We start from the raw sequence: 12819 nt of genomic DNA, 5'->3' as shown, positions 1-12819 counted from the left end.
GAAAATCATAAACTTATATGGCTATATATACCATCAAAAGATGTGTAATCTCATAGCTAATATAACAACTATTGTGCACTAATGAACAAAACGGATAAGACGGAAATTAAGGAACAAATTAGGTTGAGACGGAAATAAGACGGGTCAAGGTAGAGTCAAAGGAAAAAGTGGAGGTTTCCTAGGTCTGGGGGGGTTATAAATGCGGATCCGGCTGAGCTAGGGAGGTCGAAGGAATTTTGGGGGAATTGTTGTTTAGGATTTCTTGTGGATTATAGACTTTTTGATGATAACTTGGTTAATGATATGATTAGGAAAAAGTGGAGTACTGATGGTAGGATAACTGCTTTCAGAATGAGGGAGATTTATGTCTTTCACTGTGAGAGTGTGTCTGATCTTGAGGGGTTACTGGCAAGAAGCACTGTCACCTTTGATGGTGCGTTGATGGTACTTGCTCAGTGGTACCCTGACACAGTTCCTAGAACTGTCAGGTTTCCTTATACTGAGTTATGGGTTAAGGTTTGTGGGCTACCCTTTGAATGCTTAAATATGCATGTGGCGGGAAAATTGTTAAGTCATCACTATCATGTGGAGCCATTTGAGGTACTACCTAGGAATGACTATGTCAGGTTGAGGGTATGTCTTAAGCTTAATGAGCCACTGATGCCAGGGTTTTTTCTGGCCATGGATACTGGGCATTTGTTGTGGGTCCAATTTAAATATGAAGAGGTATTCAAATATTGCATAAGGTGTGGTAAGTTAGGGCATAAGGGGTCGCAGTGTAGGGAGAATATAATATCTGTGGTGTCGGCTGTTAATGGAATGCTGGATAGGACAGTTGAGAGAGGGTTTGTGGTCTTTCAAGCACAAAGCAATCATACCATGTTTAATTTAGACCTGAAAGAAACTCCTTCTACTACTAGATATATCTCTTCCAGGCTGCATTTAGGGGATAGACGACCTGCAACTGAAACTCAAGGCCGCAATGTAAGGTAAAGGGCAGTGAATTTTGATTTGAGAATAACTCCTGGTGGTCGTGTTTTGCCTGGGATGAGCTTTGCTATGACTGCACAGCCATTTGCAGGGCCTGTGGTCTTTCAGGTGGGCATGGTGCTGTCCATTTGGGGGAAGAGGGGAGTCATCAAAATCACGGAGGAAATGAACAACAACAGAATAATGTGCAGGGTCTTGATCTTGATCAAGATGTGGTCATAGGTGAAGGAGATGGGGGGAGCATATAAATAACGTTACTCAGCCTGCTAGTGTTCCTGTGAGTTATCTTATGGAAGTGGGCGCAGGGAGTGGGGGTGGGCAAGGTCAGCAGGAGGGAAGACTAGGGGAAGGGGGATGGTTAATGGGGGAGGGGAGTAATGCTCATGCTAATGCTAATCAGGAGGTTTATTTCAGTGTTGGGGAGGAGTTTGAGGGATCACTGGATCACAATGTTGGGGGTCAGGATTTTCTACAGTAGGTTCAGACTTCTGATCCTTATGTTATTTTCTCTGGGTTTGGCCGTCTTAGGAGGGATTTGGATCGTGATTTGCGTCTTCAAGAGGCTATTCTGAACCGAGTGGAGAGTGATGTTGAATGGGGTAGAGTGTTGGATGATGACCGTGGTTACAATCAAACTTTTGATCCACCTCCGGGGGGAATTCCAATTACTTACCATTATCCGGAGGTAGTGATTGGTGACCATGTTGTGCCTGCTGGGGAGGGGGATGTTCATATGGTGCCTGATTTGGTTGGGAATGATCCTGATAATGCAATTGTGATAAGCTCTGATTCAGAGGTGGAACCTGCTGAGGGAGAGGGTGAGTCTGATTCCTATCCAAGTAGTTGGATGATTCAACCAGGGGATGGGAGAACCCCTTCTAATGAGTCCTCACCTTTTCATCACAGTTAGGCTATTAATTTGATAACTAGCTCTGAGGATATGGCTGAGGTTATTGGGAATGAGGTCACTACTGAATTGGCTGAGGTGACTAGGACTGAGGTTAATAGTGAGCTGTGCCTGAATGGTATGCCTCATATTTTGGAGGAAGGAACTACTACTGATGTTGCTGCTATTCCTGATAGTGGGAAGGATGTGGTCCTTACTGTTGTTCCTGATGCCATTATTCGTAAGGAAAAGGAGTTGGAGGCTGGGTCAGCTTCTGTTAAGCCATTGCAGGCGCTTTGGCGTGAGGTGACAGGTGAGAAGTTGGCTAATACTGTTGCAGAATTGGGTCAGTGTTCAAGGGGAGCTACTGTTGAGAAGACCAAGGTGTTTGAGTTCCCATCTTATGGGAAACCTTCTGCTAGGATTATTGCTAATATGGATAATGGGAAAGTGACTGGGAGCATTTCTGATGGTTTCATAGGACTTGCTGATTGCTATCACCATCCTGACTTAGAGATGGAGCATATGGATACTATTGCTAATGCTAAAAAACGAAAGTGTTGCACTCATATTGATGATGGGTTGGTTCCATATGCTGCTATGGAGTCCATTGCTACTGCTAAGGCTTATCTCTGTCAGTTGGCCAAGAAGAGATGTGTTGGTGAGGGTCTGACAAGTTCTCAATCAGTGGGTGGTGGGGATTTCAGGGTTGCTGTGATGGATATGGAAGTTGAGGTCTCTACTGATTCCTCGTCTGCTAGTAATGATGCTGGTTTTGCGGAGGTTGGACCAAGGCAACCTCCTGCGTTCCCATGAATGGTCTCACATGGAATTGTAGGGGTCTAAATAATACGCTTGCCCCTACAATTCCAAAAATTAGGGCGTTATTAAGTATAAGTATTATGACTTTGTTTTTTTTAATTGAAACTAAGTGTAATGTATGTAGTATTAGTCCCTTGTTTAGGCCTTTTGGTTTTTCTAATAATGTTGGCATAGATGCCAATGGTAGTTCGGGGGGACTATGGGTTGGATGGAGGACGGAGGCCATATTTTGACATGTACCAACTTCATCGTTTTATTAGTAGAAAAATGTAATGGGCGTTTATGGTACTTGGTTCTTTTTTATGGTGCTCCTTCCGTTCAATTACGAAGTACGGTGCTCGATGATTTGGAAGAATGCATTTCAACATTTGAACATCCCTTTCTAATAATGGGAGACTTTAATCAAGTTGAGTTTGGAAGTGATAAGCTAAGTATGAATCCAAGACCAATTAGTGGGGCAATTGATTTCAATATATGGAGAATTCATAATCAATTGGTAGACATACCATTCAAGGGTCCCTGATATACTTGGTGTAATAATCTTAAAGGTTTGAAGCGTGTGTATGAACGAATTGATAGGGCTCTTAGTTCAAAGGAATGGTTTACGATGTTCCCGGATACGGGAATTAAACACTATCCTATTCAAATTTCGGACCATGCTCCTATTGAACTTGACTTGAATCTTACAAAGAACATAAGCAAGAAGCCTTATAAACTTGATGCATGGGTTTTCTTTTATGAGGAGTGTTTATGTATCATTAAGGATGCTTGGCGGTTGCGGGTATGGGATTCTCCAGCTTTTCAAGTCGCTAGAAAACTGTCAGGTGTACATCAATGTGTACGTCGATGGGCGTTAGATAAACGTCATGAATGGAGAGCTAAATGGGACGAGTTTGACGTGGATTTGGAGAAGGGTATTGATGCTGCGATATGTGAGGGGGATGATACGCTATACACGACGGTGAATGAAAGAGTACGTGAGTTCTCAAAGGTTGCGGCGGTTTTTTGGAGACAAAAGGCCAAACTGAGATGGGTGGTCGATGGGGATACCTGTACTAAATATTTCTTCAATTGGGTAAAGGGAAGAGCTGGACGTAATTTCATCTTAGGCGTCAAAGATGGTAGTGGGGAGTGGATTTATGAGCCGGAATGTGTTGGAAAACAGTTCTATGATTCGTTCTTTTCTTTATATAACCCGAGTGATAATAATGAAGACGACTCTAGGGCTCAATTAATGGATGAGGTTTTGCGCGGTTTTACTAAGACGGTTACTAATGATGATTGTGATGCACTTAATAGGCCTTTTACTGCTCAAGAAGTGCGAACTGCTGTTTTTTAAATGGGTGCACTTAAATCTCCGGGCCCTGATGGAATTCCAGCTATTTTCTATCAGAAGTGTTGGCATTTCATTAAAAAGGATGTGACAACTGCTGTTCTATCGATGCTAAACTCGGGGATGGTCCTCAAGGAACATAATAGGACTTTTATTACTTTGGTTCCAAAATGTTATAATCCGGAAAAAGTTGGGGATTATCGCTCGATAAGCTTATGTAATGTCATCATGCGTATTGTTACAAAGTGTATCACTAATAGGATGGCAAAGGTGATGGGTTATTTGGTAGGGGATTTCCAAAATGCTTTTATCCCGGGAAGACAAATCGCTGATAATATTCTATTGGCAAATGAAGCTATTCATAAAATTAACTCCCACAAGAAAGGGAAATTTGGGCGATTTGCGTTTAAGGCGGATATGAGTAAGGCCTATGATCGTGTGCGTTGGGACTTCTTGAAAGCAGTTCTTTATAGAGTCGGATTTCCTGACCGCCTTGTTACTCTTATCATGAACTGTGTCATGACGGTTTCTTATCAGGTGCTGTGTAATGGTGCTCCACTAAAGTTATTCCAACAGCAATGTGGTTTAAGGCAAGGTGATCTGCTGTCACCATTTCTTTTCGTCTTATGTATGGAGGCTCTTTCCTGTAATTTACTGCAAGCCCAAGATGATGGATCTTTAAAAAGGATTAGCTTATGCCGTGGGGAGGATGCATTGTCTCATTTGTTCTTTGCTGATGATGCGATCTTCTTTTTACATGATCGAAATAATTCAGTGAGGACTTTAAGAGTAATCTTGAAGAAGTATTGTAAGGTTTCAGGTCAGGTGATGAATGAAGACAAGTCTGGCATTTTTTTTAGCCCAAGTACCACTCTTGCAAAGGCTAGTGGTGGGTTACGTACCCTTAAAATAAAGGGTAATAAAGGTTTGGGTAAATACCTTGGGCTACCAACTGAAGTTCAAGGATCCAAATGGGAGCTCTTTAAAGGGATTATTGATATTGTAATGAAGCGAATCTCCTCATGGAATGGGATTTTTTTTATCACAAGCGGGTAGGCTCACTCTAATATCACCCGTCTTATCCAACATTTCGATTTTCTTTCTATCGGTGTTCAAAATACCGGTAAGTGTGACTAACAAGGTGAATTCCTTATTGTCACATTTTTGGTGGGCGGGTGGTAAATTAGGGTGACCTATCCATTGGTGTAGTAAAAAATTCCTAAGCTTACCAAAAAGTGATGGTGGACTTGGTATCCGGAATATTGAGTGTCTAAACCAGGCTATGTTAGGAAAGCAGGCGTGGAGGATTGTTTTCGGGGAACGCTCCTACTTTACACGCATTTTTCGTAGAAAACTATTGCCTAAAGATGAGTTGGTTGATACTATGATGATCCAACATGAAGGCAACTTATCATGGGGGGCACGAAGTGTTTTACATGGCCTACAATTTGTTCGCTAACATATTGGGTGGAAACCTGGTCTGGAGTCCGATTTAAACATATGGACTAATAAGTGGGTTAATGGGAGGTGTCCGGAGCCTAGCGAGAGGTTGTTGGGAATAGATCATGTTGCTCTTAGAAATTTGAAGTAAAGGATCTACGGACAATAGGCCGTCACGGTACTGATATGAGGTGGAATGAAGATTTAATTAATTATGTTTTGGAGGAGGAAAGTGCTAATGCTGTCTTAGTGCAACCAATTTGTCGGTCTCAGGTGACTGATGATGTCTATTGGTTACATAATAGTTATGGTATTTATAGTGTGAAGAGCGGTTATGGGACTCTTTTAGGTATGTATATGGACCGACAGGGAACACGTAAGGATATGGATAGGATTAATGATGTTGGTCGAAGGTTTTGTAAACGTACACTATGGAGGTTACCAGGACCGCAATCATGGAAAATGCTCGTTTGGTGGATCATTACTGATTCTCTCTCTGTGGGACGTAGCTTTGCACGACGAAATATTGGGGTGGATCCGGAATGTAAATTTTGTAGGGGGGTACGATGGCCATGGAAACAATGGAACATTTATTTCGGGACTGTTATGTGTCCCGAAGATTATGGGCTTCATGTGATCTTGGAATCCGAACTAAGTATGATTCTTTTATTAACATTGGAGCCTGGGTCATTGATTGGGTGTCTTATTTGGAAAGTATGGAAGGCATGAAGGACCGTCAGATTCGGTTTTTAGCAATGTTTTGTTGCATTTAGGGTATTCGTAACCGAATCCTGTTTCAAGGACTGGATTTTCATCCTATCATGTTCTTTAATTTATGGACTCAGGTAGTAAGCACAGCGATAAGCGCTATTGATGTTGCCAAAAAAGGATCATGTAACACAACAGGGAATACAAGTATTATTGAGGGTGAATGGAGCGATTGGATTCGTGAAAGTAACCCGGTGTGTGTTGTAGGCATGATCAGATATTTCAGATGTTGTACGGGTGATGGTTGATACGGGATGGAAGGGGCATAATAATGCGGGGATTGGTTGGATTGCTATGTCTGGAAGTGGGGAAAGGTTGTTTTGGATAAGTAAAAGAATAAGAGCTGAGTCAGCGCTACAAGCTGAGGGTCTTGGGGTGTTCTTGGTACTTCTATGGGCTAGAGAAAGGGGAATCCGTCATTTGGAAATTCCATTGGACTGCCTTTCTTTGGTTCACCAACTGACAAGGATGGAGACGCCACATCATCTCCTCAAGGCTATCTTGGACGATATTAATGCTTGTTTTTCTTTTTTTCCATTGCTTAGCTTTCAGTTTTATCCCACGAACTTTTAATTCTGTAGCACATAGCCTTGCTTGTAAGGCTATGGTTAGGTAGGTTCACTCTTTTTTACAGCTGCCAAAAAAAAAAAAAAATCTCGTATGGAATTATTAAAGTCAATAATGTATGCTTCAGTTTAAAGTAAGGTACTCCGTATCAAACAAGGGACGACATGTAAAAAGTTTTCAGCTAAATGTAGCAATATTTTTCGATCTGTTGCACATTGTCGACACGACATATAGTAGACTGATACAGTTAACAAGACCATGTATGTGTAGAAATGCCGGTACCTAAACAAAAGTAGAAGCCCAATTTGTAATACTACGATTTTCTGGTCTTGGCTTACTCGGTTGAGTAGTCCATACTAATTCGAGTAGGCTGTCGAGTGTTTTTAAACAAGTTACTTGTCTGACGGGATTAATTTCCGAGGTTTGATTAAGGTGATTAGAGATCATATATTTCGTATTAACAGTTACTAAATCATTTTTACAAAAGCCTAAACTACGTTTACCAATCCTCTAATCACCCTAATAACTCCCAAAGCTAGTTGATCGATCGTGAGTCTACATCCCGTCTTTCCGTACCGGTTTCGTTGGTAAATTTCTAGTGCTTTGTTAATCAGTTTGTGGTTGTCTTTTAGGGTTTGCCCTAATTGTTTAGGATGAGGGTAAAGTTTGATTAGTATGGTTTGTGATATAGTATTGTTGTTTATTCTTGCTAGGTGACGAGTTCGTAGAGGAACAATTCTAGCATCATTGTTGTTGTTGTTGTTGATTTTAGATTTGCGAATAAGGTAGGGTTTCCCTACTCAGTTGATTGTGTAATTGATTTAAGATTGTTTGTGATTGATTGATTAATATGTTTCATTGGATGTATATTGGTTGAGATGATATTGTGTTTGGTATTGTTGTGATGAGACCATGTTCGGGAGATGGTTCCAACCCCATGTCCGCCTCTTGTGGCTCCCGTCACAAGAGGGATGTGCACATTAATGATCCGGGTGCACTCATTGTGATGAGCGGGGCTTAGGTGGGCACGGCTGCAGTCCCCCACGGGCGGTGAGGGTTACTTGTTGCCATGGGTAACCTGGCAGGGCTACACACTTAGGTGTGTAGTCGGTTACTGGTTACTAATGGAGTTTGGAGATTGGTATTGCAATTATATTGGTTTGTCTTGGTTGTGTTTATGAATTCTTATCTTGGTTATACATTCAAATGACCCCGTTATTGTTTTCAAAACTGTGGTGATCTATTCGGGGATGTGGAGCAGTTGATTGAGCAGGTATGGTTGTGGATAGCTTGCGGGTTTGGATGGGGTCGAGTTACCACCGATGGCTTAGCTAGCTTCCGTTGACATTTATACTTTTATTTCTTTTTGGTTCTTTTGGTGTAAACAGTTTTGGCTAAACTTTGAGTTGTACTTTGATAAACAGTTTTTTATCTTTAAATAAACGTTCTTGGATAGTATGCTCTATGTGTATTTTTGATCAGCTACTGGAGTCGGAGTACTCGGCCGAGTAGTCCATATACTCGACCGAGTAGTCCCCATACTCGACCGAATAGCTCGTACTCAACCGAGTACCTTTGGCGGATGTGATATTTGTTTTGAGTCGTAGACTATATGCTTACGTTTGTCTTGGTTATATCAGCTCAAAATGCCGCCAAAGAGATCCGCCGCATATCTTCAGGCCTCGGAGATGAGCCTCGAGGCGGTTGCTTGGATGGTTGAGCAACAAGAAGTGCTCATGGAGGCGCTCAAAATTGTGAGGAAAGGGGAAGGGAAACCGGTGGATGCATCCCAACTGAGCACCACCATTTCTCGCTTCGACCCTACTACTTATGAGGGCACTGGTGAACCTAAGATTCTTGAAAACTGGCACCGAGAGATTGAGAGTGTGTTGGAGGTGGTTCAGTGTCCGGCAGAGATGATGGTAGAACAGGCTGCGTTTTACCTAAGGGATGATGCTGGGGTATGGTGGCACAACGAGAGGGAAGAAGCTCGGGCATACTGTTGGAATCTTGGCCAACCCGCAATTCCACGGGCAGGGTTCAAGAGGGTAATGAGGGACCACTTCGTTCTAGAGCACATCCATGCAAATTTGAGGGCTGATTTTAATTCCTTTTCTATGGCCGACAACATGATCGTTACCGAGTACTATCACAGGTTTATTAAGCTGTCACGCTATGCGAAGGACATGCAGCTGAATCAACGGAGTTCGGCTCTTTGTTTTGAGAGAGGGTTAGCGCTGAAGATCATGGAAATGCTACCGGCCGAGGTAATCTTTGATCTGAAAGATGTTTATGCGAGAGCGAGGCACGCTGAGAGGTTTATGGATATGGCCAAGGAGGCCAAGGAAAAGGGAGCTGAGAAGAGGAAGGCTGAGAAGAGGAAGGCTGAGAGTGAGGGTGGTAACCAGTCAAACCACAAGAGGGGTAACCACAACCAAGCTAGAACTTTTTCAGGAGGGTCTAGCTATGGCGGGGGATCTCGTGCATGGGGAAGAGGCGGCCGGAGTACTAGTGAGAACTCCACTCTATAATGCTTCAATTGTGGTGGGACAGATCACAAACGGTATGAGTGTACGAGCACTGTAAGGGGAGGAGGAGGCTTTCCGAGATCGTATCAGGGGAATTACTGGCAAACTCCAAGCCAGAGTTTGGCAAGTAACAGGCCAGCTAGCTCGTGGAACAACCAATGAGGCCAAGGCAACAACAATGGCGGCTACAACCGCAACAATGAAGGGTCTTATCAGCATCGGACCAATAGTGTGACTCAGAACTCGGTGGCTAAGCCTACTACGTCAGCGACCACGGTTCAGGGAGGAGGTTAGAAAAACAGCGGTAAACTCCTCATGATGGGCAAGTAGGAGGCTAAGGAGGATGCACATGAGGTCACCGGTACTTTTCTTGTTAATAATACTCCGACTTTTGTTTTGTTTGATTCAGGGGCAACCCATTCGTTTGTGTCTAGAGGTCATGCCTTATCTATGGGTTTGGGGGAGTATGAGTTGGTAAAAGATAACGTGTTTATACCGTATGGAGAGTCAGTGTCTTGTAACAAGTTATATAAAGGGGTGTCTATGGTGGTTGGGCAAGTGGATTTACCAGTTAACTTACTTGAGTTACCGATGGATGGGTTTGAGGTCATAGTTGGGATGGATTGGTTAGGTGAGTATGGGGCCAAGATAGACTGTCGTAAAAAAAAGTATCTTTAAAGGGGCCTAACGGAGTCAAGGTATCATATAAGGGGTTTGTTGTAAAGCCCAAGATGAAGTTGATTGCGGTGATGACTTTAAAGTCATGTTTGAGGAAGAGGTGTCCTTTGATTCTTTGCCATGTGAGGGATACTCGGGTAGAGGAGCCATCATCAGCAGAGATACAAGTGGTTAGTGAGTTCGGTGATGTCTTTCCGGAGGAGATCGTAACATCCCCATACACCAAGGTGCCTTACCAAGACCACCCTAGCCTATGGAGTTGCTACCATCTCGGTTACCCGAGGTATAGTAATCAGAGGAGACCATAAAGAACATACTTTAAGTTTAAAAGTTTAATGTGCGTACAACTTAACCCAAAACTGAAATATAAAATACAACCGTCTCAAACTGAAATCCAAACTGAAATAAAAACTGTCATAACTATCAGCGGAAGACTAAAATACTCAGACTAGTAATGATTCCATCCCCAGCTAGATCTCGCGCGTACTCCAGAGAAATACCTGCTAATCATCTGCTCACCATCACCGAATGGATCACCACAGTTTTCAAAACATTTAAACGGGGTCAGTTACTGAATAATCAAGATAAGTAAACAACACATCCAATTGCACAAACACCATCCTCCAACTCCAGTTCATCACCAATCATCTGACTACACACTAAAGTGTGTAGCCCTGCCAGAATACCCATCGCAACAGATATTCCTGTGGATGTGGGGATTTGAATGTAATCCATAGGTTGAAAATCGTTTGGAGTAGCCACCAAATTTAAGGAAATTTGGGAACCAGTTTTAAAAACGAGATTTGAGTTCGTTGTTGAAAGTAAGTGGTGGGAAGTTTGTTAATAAAACACCCACCCCCGGCCGTTGCAATAACGGCCTCTATTTGGGACTATGATGGCTAATTGGACAAGACTACGATTGTTGTATGTGAGTGCAAAACACCATTTTAAACCTATCATGTGATCTTGGTTTCTAATCGTTTAATGCATTTAGGGGGTGTTTGGCCTACCTTTATAAGTGCTTTTGTAAATGAAAAATTAAAATCTAGGCCAAACACCATGTTTTAGGGATTTAAAAACCACTTTAAAAAGCTAAAAAAAAATAATAACTACCCTTAGAAGTAGAAGTAGAAGTAGCAAATAGGTGTTTCTACTTCTACTTCTACTTTTACTAGTACTTTCACAAGAATCAAGAATTTATCACATATATCAAAATAACGAAAAATAATTTTTTCTAAAACTTTGGCCAAACAATCACAGTTTTTATGAGAAGTAGCTTATGAAAAAACTCCTTTTAAAAAGGAAAAACTATTTTAGATAAGCAAGGTCAAACACCCCCTTAATCTACTTTGTCCAAGTGATTTAGCATGTGAGATTGATTTGAACTATACTAACAAGCATTCACAAACATGGCTTAGATGGGAGTGGGGGAGCCGTTGGGGAGCTAAACTATTACAACCTAGATGATTCTCGTCGACTCGATTTGCAAACAATTGAATTAAAGATACAACTCGTTCTAAATACAATTGCTAAAACATGACACTTGACACATGACACAAACTAGCCTACTTCGGCCTTGAAATTCGTGCCATATGGTGAGGCCACGGCTCACATGGACTTCGTCCTTGGCCTCATCATCGTTTTGCGCACTCGCTTCGATTTAATTGATTAAATACATCAATTTAACCAACTAAAACAAAGGTTTTATAAAATCATTTTGACTCAAAATAAAGAACTAACTAGACCCATATTTAAAGTACAAATTACATTGTTGAAATGAATTACAATAATTATAACGATTAAATAACAATAACAATTGAAATAAACCACAATAATTAAATAAAACAAACCAAACCGAACCAAAGTGGCACGAAGGCCAGACAAATGGGCACGGAGGCCGATGCATCACACGGGCAAAATGGGTGGTCAATCTGGAGTATTCTAGTCATCGAGTGTCATGAATCGGATACTAAGCATGCACGATTCAACTAGTGAGAAATCGTCATAAGATGAGATGAATTCATTTAAACTTTTAAAGAAATCCATTTAAAATCCTATGTCGGGTTTTGTATGACCTATGAATGTCTAATTTAATTAACATGCTTTCTACATATTGATTTGGCCAAGTTTTGATTTAACAACGATAAACGATACAGATAAACATACATGTATCATAAATCAAATGAAACAAATCTAACATGTGAACTAATCTTAACTATTTCATAATTAAAACTAGAACAAATCATTAAACATGTGAATTAAACTAATTACTTCGTAATTAAAATTTAAACAAATTCAAATCATGTGAGAAAGAAATAAACTAACTAAATTTTCATTTTAATCAATTTAAAACATGTTATCGTCATACAATTAACAAATTATTTCGTTTTATAATTTAAGCATGATAATTATTCTAACTAACATGTTATCATCATAAATTGAGAACAAACATGATTAACATACTATTGTTCTAACAGCAATTAAACTATCATTAACATCATAATTACGAAACATTAACTAATGAAATGATAATTAACGAACGATGCAAAAACTAAATAAAAAGGCCATAAGGCCGTGACAAACTAAATAACGCTTGTCCCGCATCACAAAACGAAATCCGCTAACGAGCAATTTAAGTAAACATGTGTCCTATAATCATCGGGTGTTTTGTCGTGATTTCTGTAAATTCCAATATCGACGGATACGGGTATTTACTGTGGGATTTATCTGTATGCATCCCTTTAAATATAAGGACTATAACGAATTATAATGATGAAACTAGTCATAAATTTTAAATTGCATAAACA

The 12819-nt window shown here is 41.0% G+C and overlaps 1 protein-coding gene across 1 annotated transcript; it reads left to right on the top strand.

The window, feature by feature from the left end:
• The first annotated feature begins 3086 nt into the window (after positions 1-3086).
• On the top strand, positions 3087-4037 carry LOC141629917 (uncharacterized). The gene is made up of 2 exons (XM_074442833.1): positions 3087-3129; positions 3247-4037. The coding sequence occupies exons 1-2, from the start codon at positions 3087-3089 to the stop codon at positions 4035-4037; spliced, it is 834 nt and encodes a 277-aa protein (XP_074298934.1).
• The last annotated feature ends 8782 nt before the right edge of the window (positions 4038-12819 follow it).

The sequence above is a fragment of the Silene latifolia genome, chromosome Y, assembly GCF_048544455.1.
Source record: "Silene latifolia isolate original U9 population chromosome Y, ASM4854445v1, whole genome shotgun sequence".
NCBI classification, from domain to species: Eukaryota; Viridiplantae; Streptophyta; class Magnoliopsida; order Caryophyllales; family Caryophyllaceae; genus Silene; species Silene latifolia.
Note: the sequence above shows the minus strand (reverse complement) of the source record. Positions and strands in the feature narration are given on the sequence as shown.

Coding starts and splice junctions, on each gene's coding strand:
- LOC141629917 (XM_074442833.1), top strand. CDS start 3,087: ATGGGAGACTTTAATCAAGTTGAGTTTGGAAGTGATAAGCTAA. Junction 3,130..3,246: donor GTTTGGAAGTGATAAGCTAA/GTATGAATCCAA, acceptor ATAATCTTAAAG/GTTTGAAGCGTGTGTATGAA.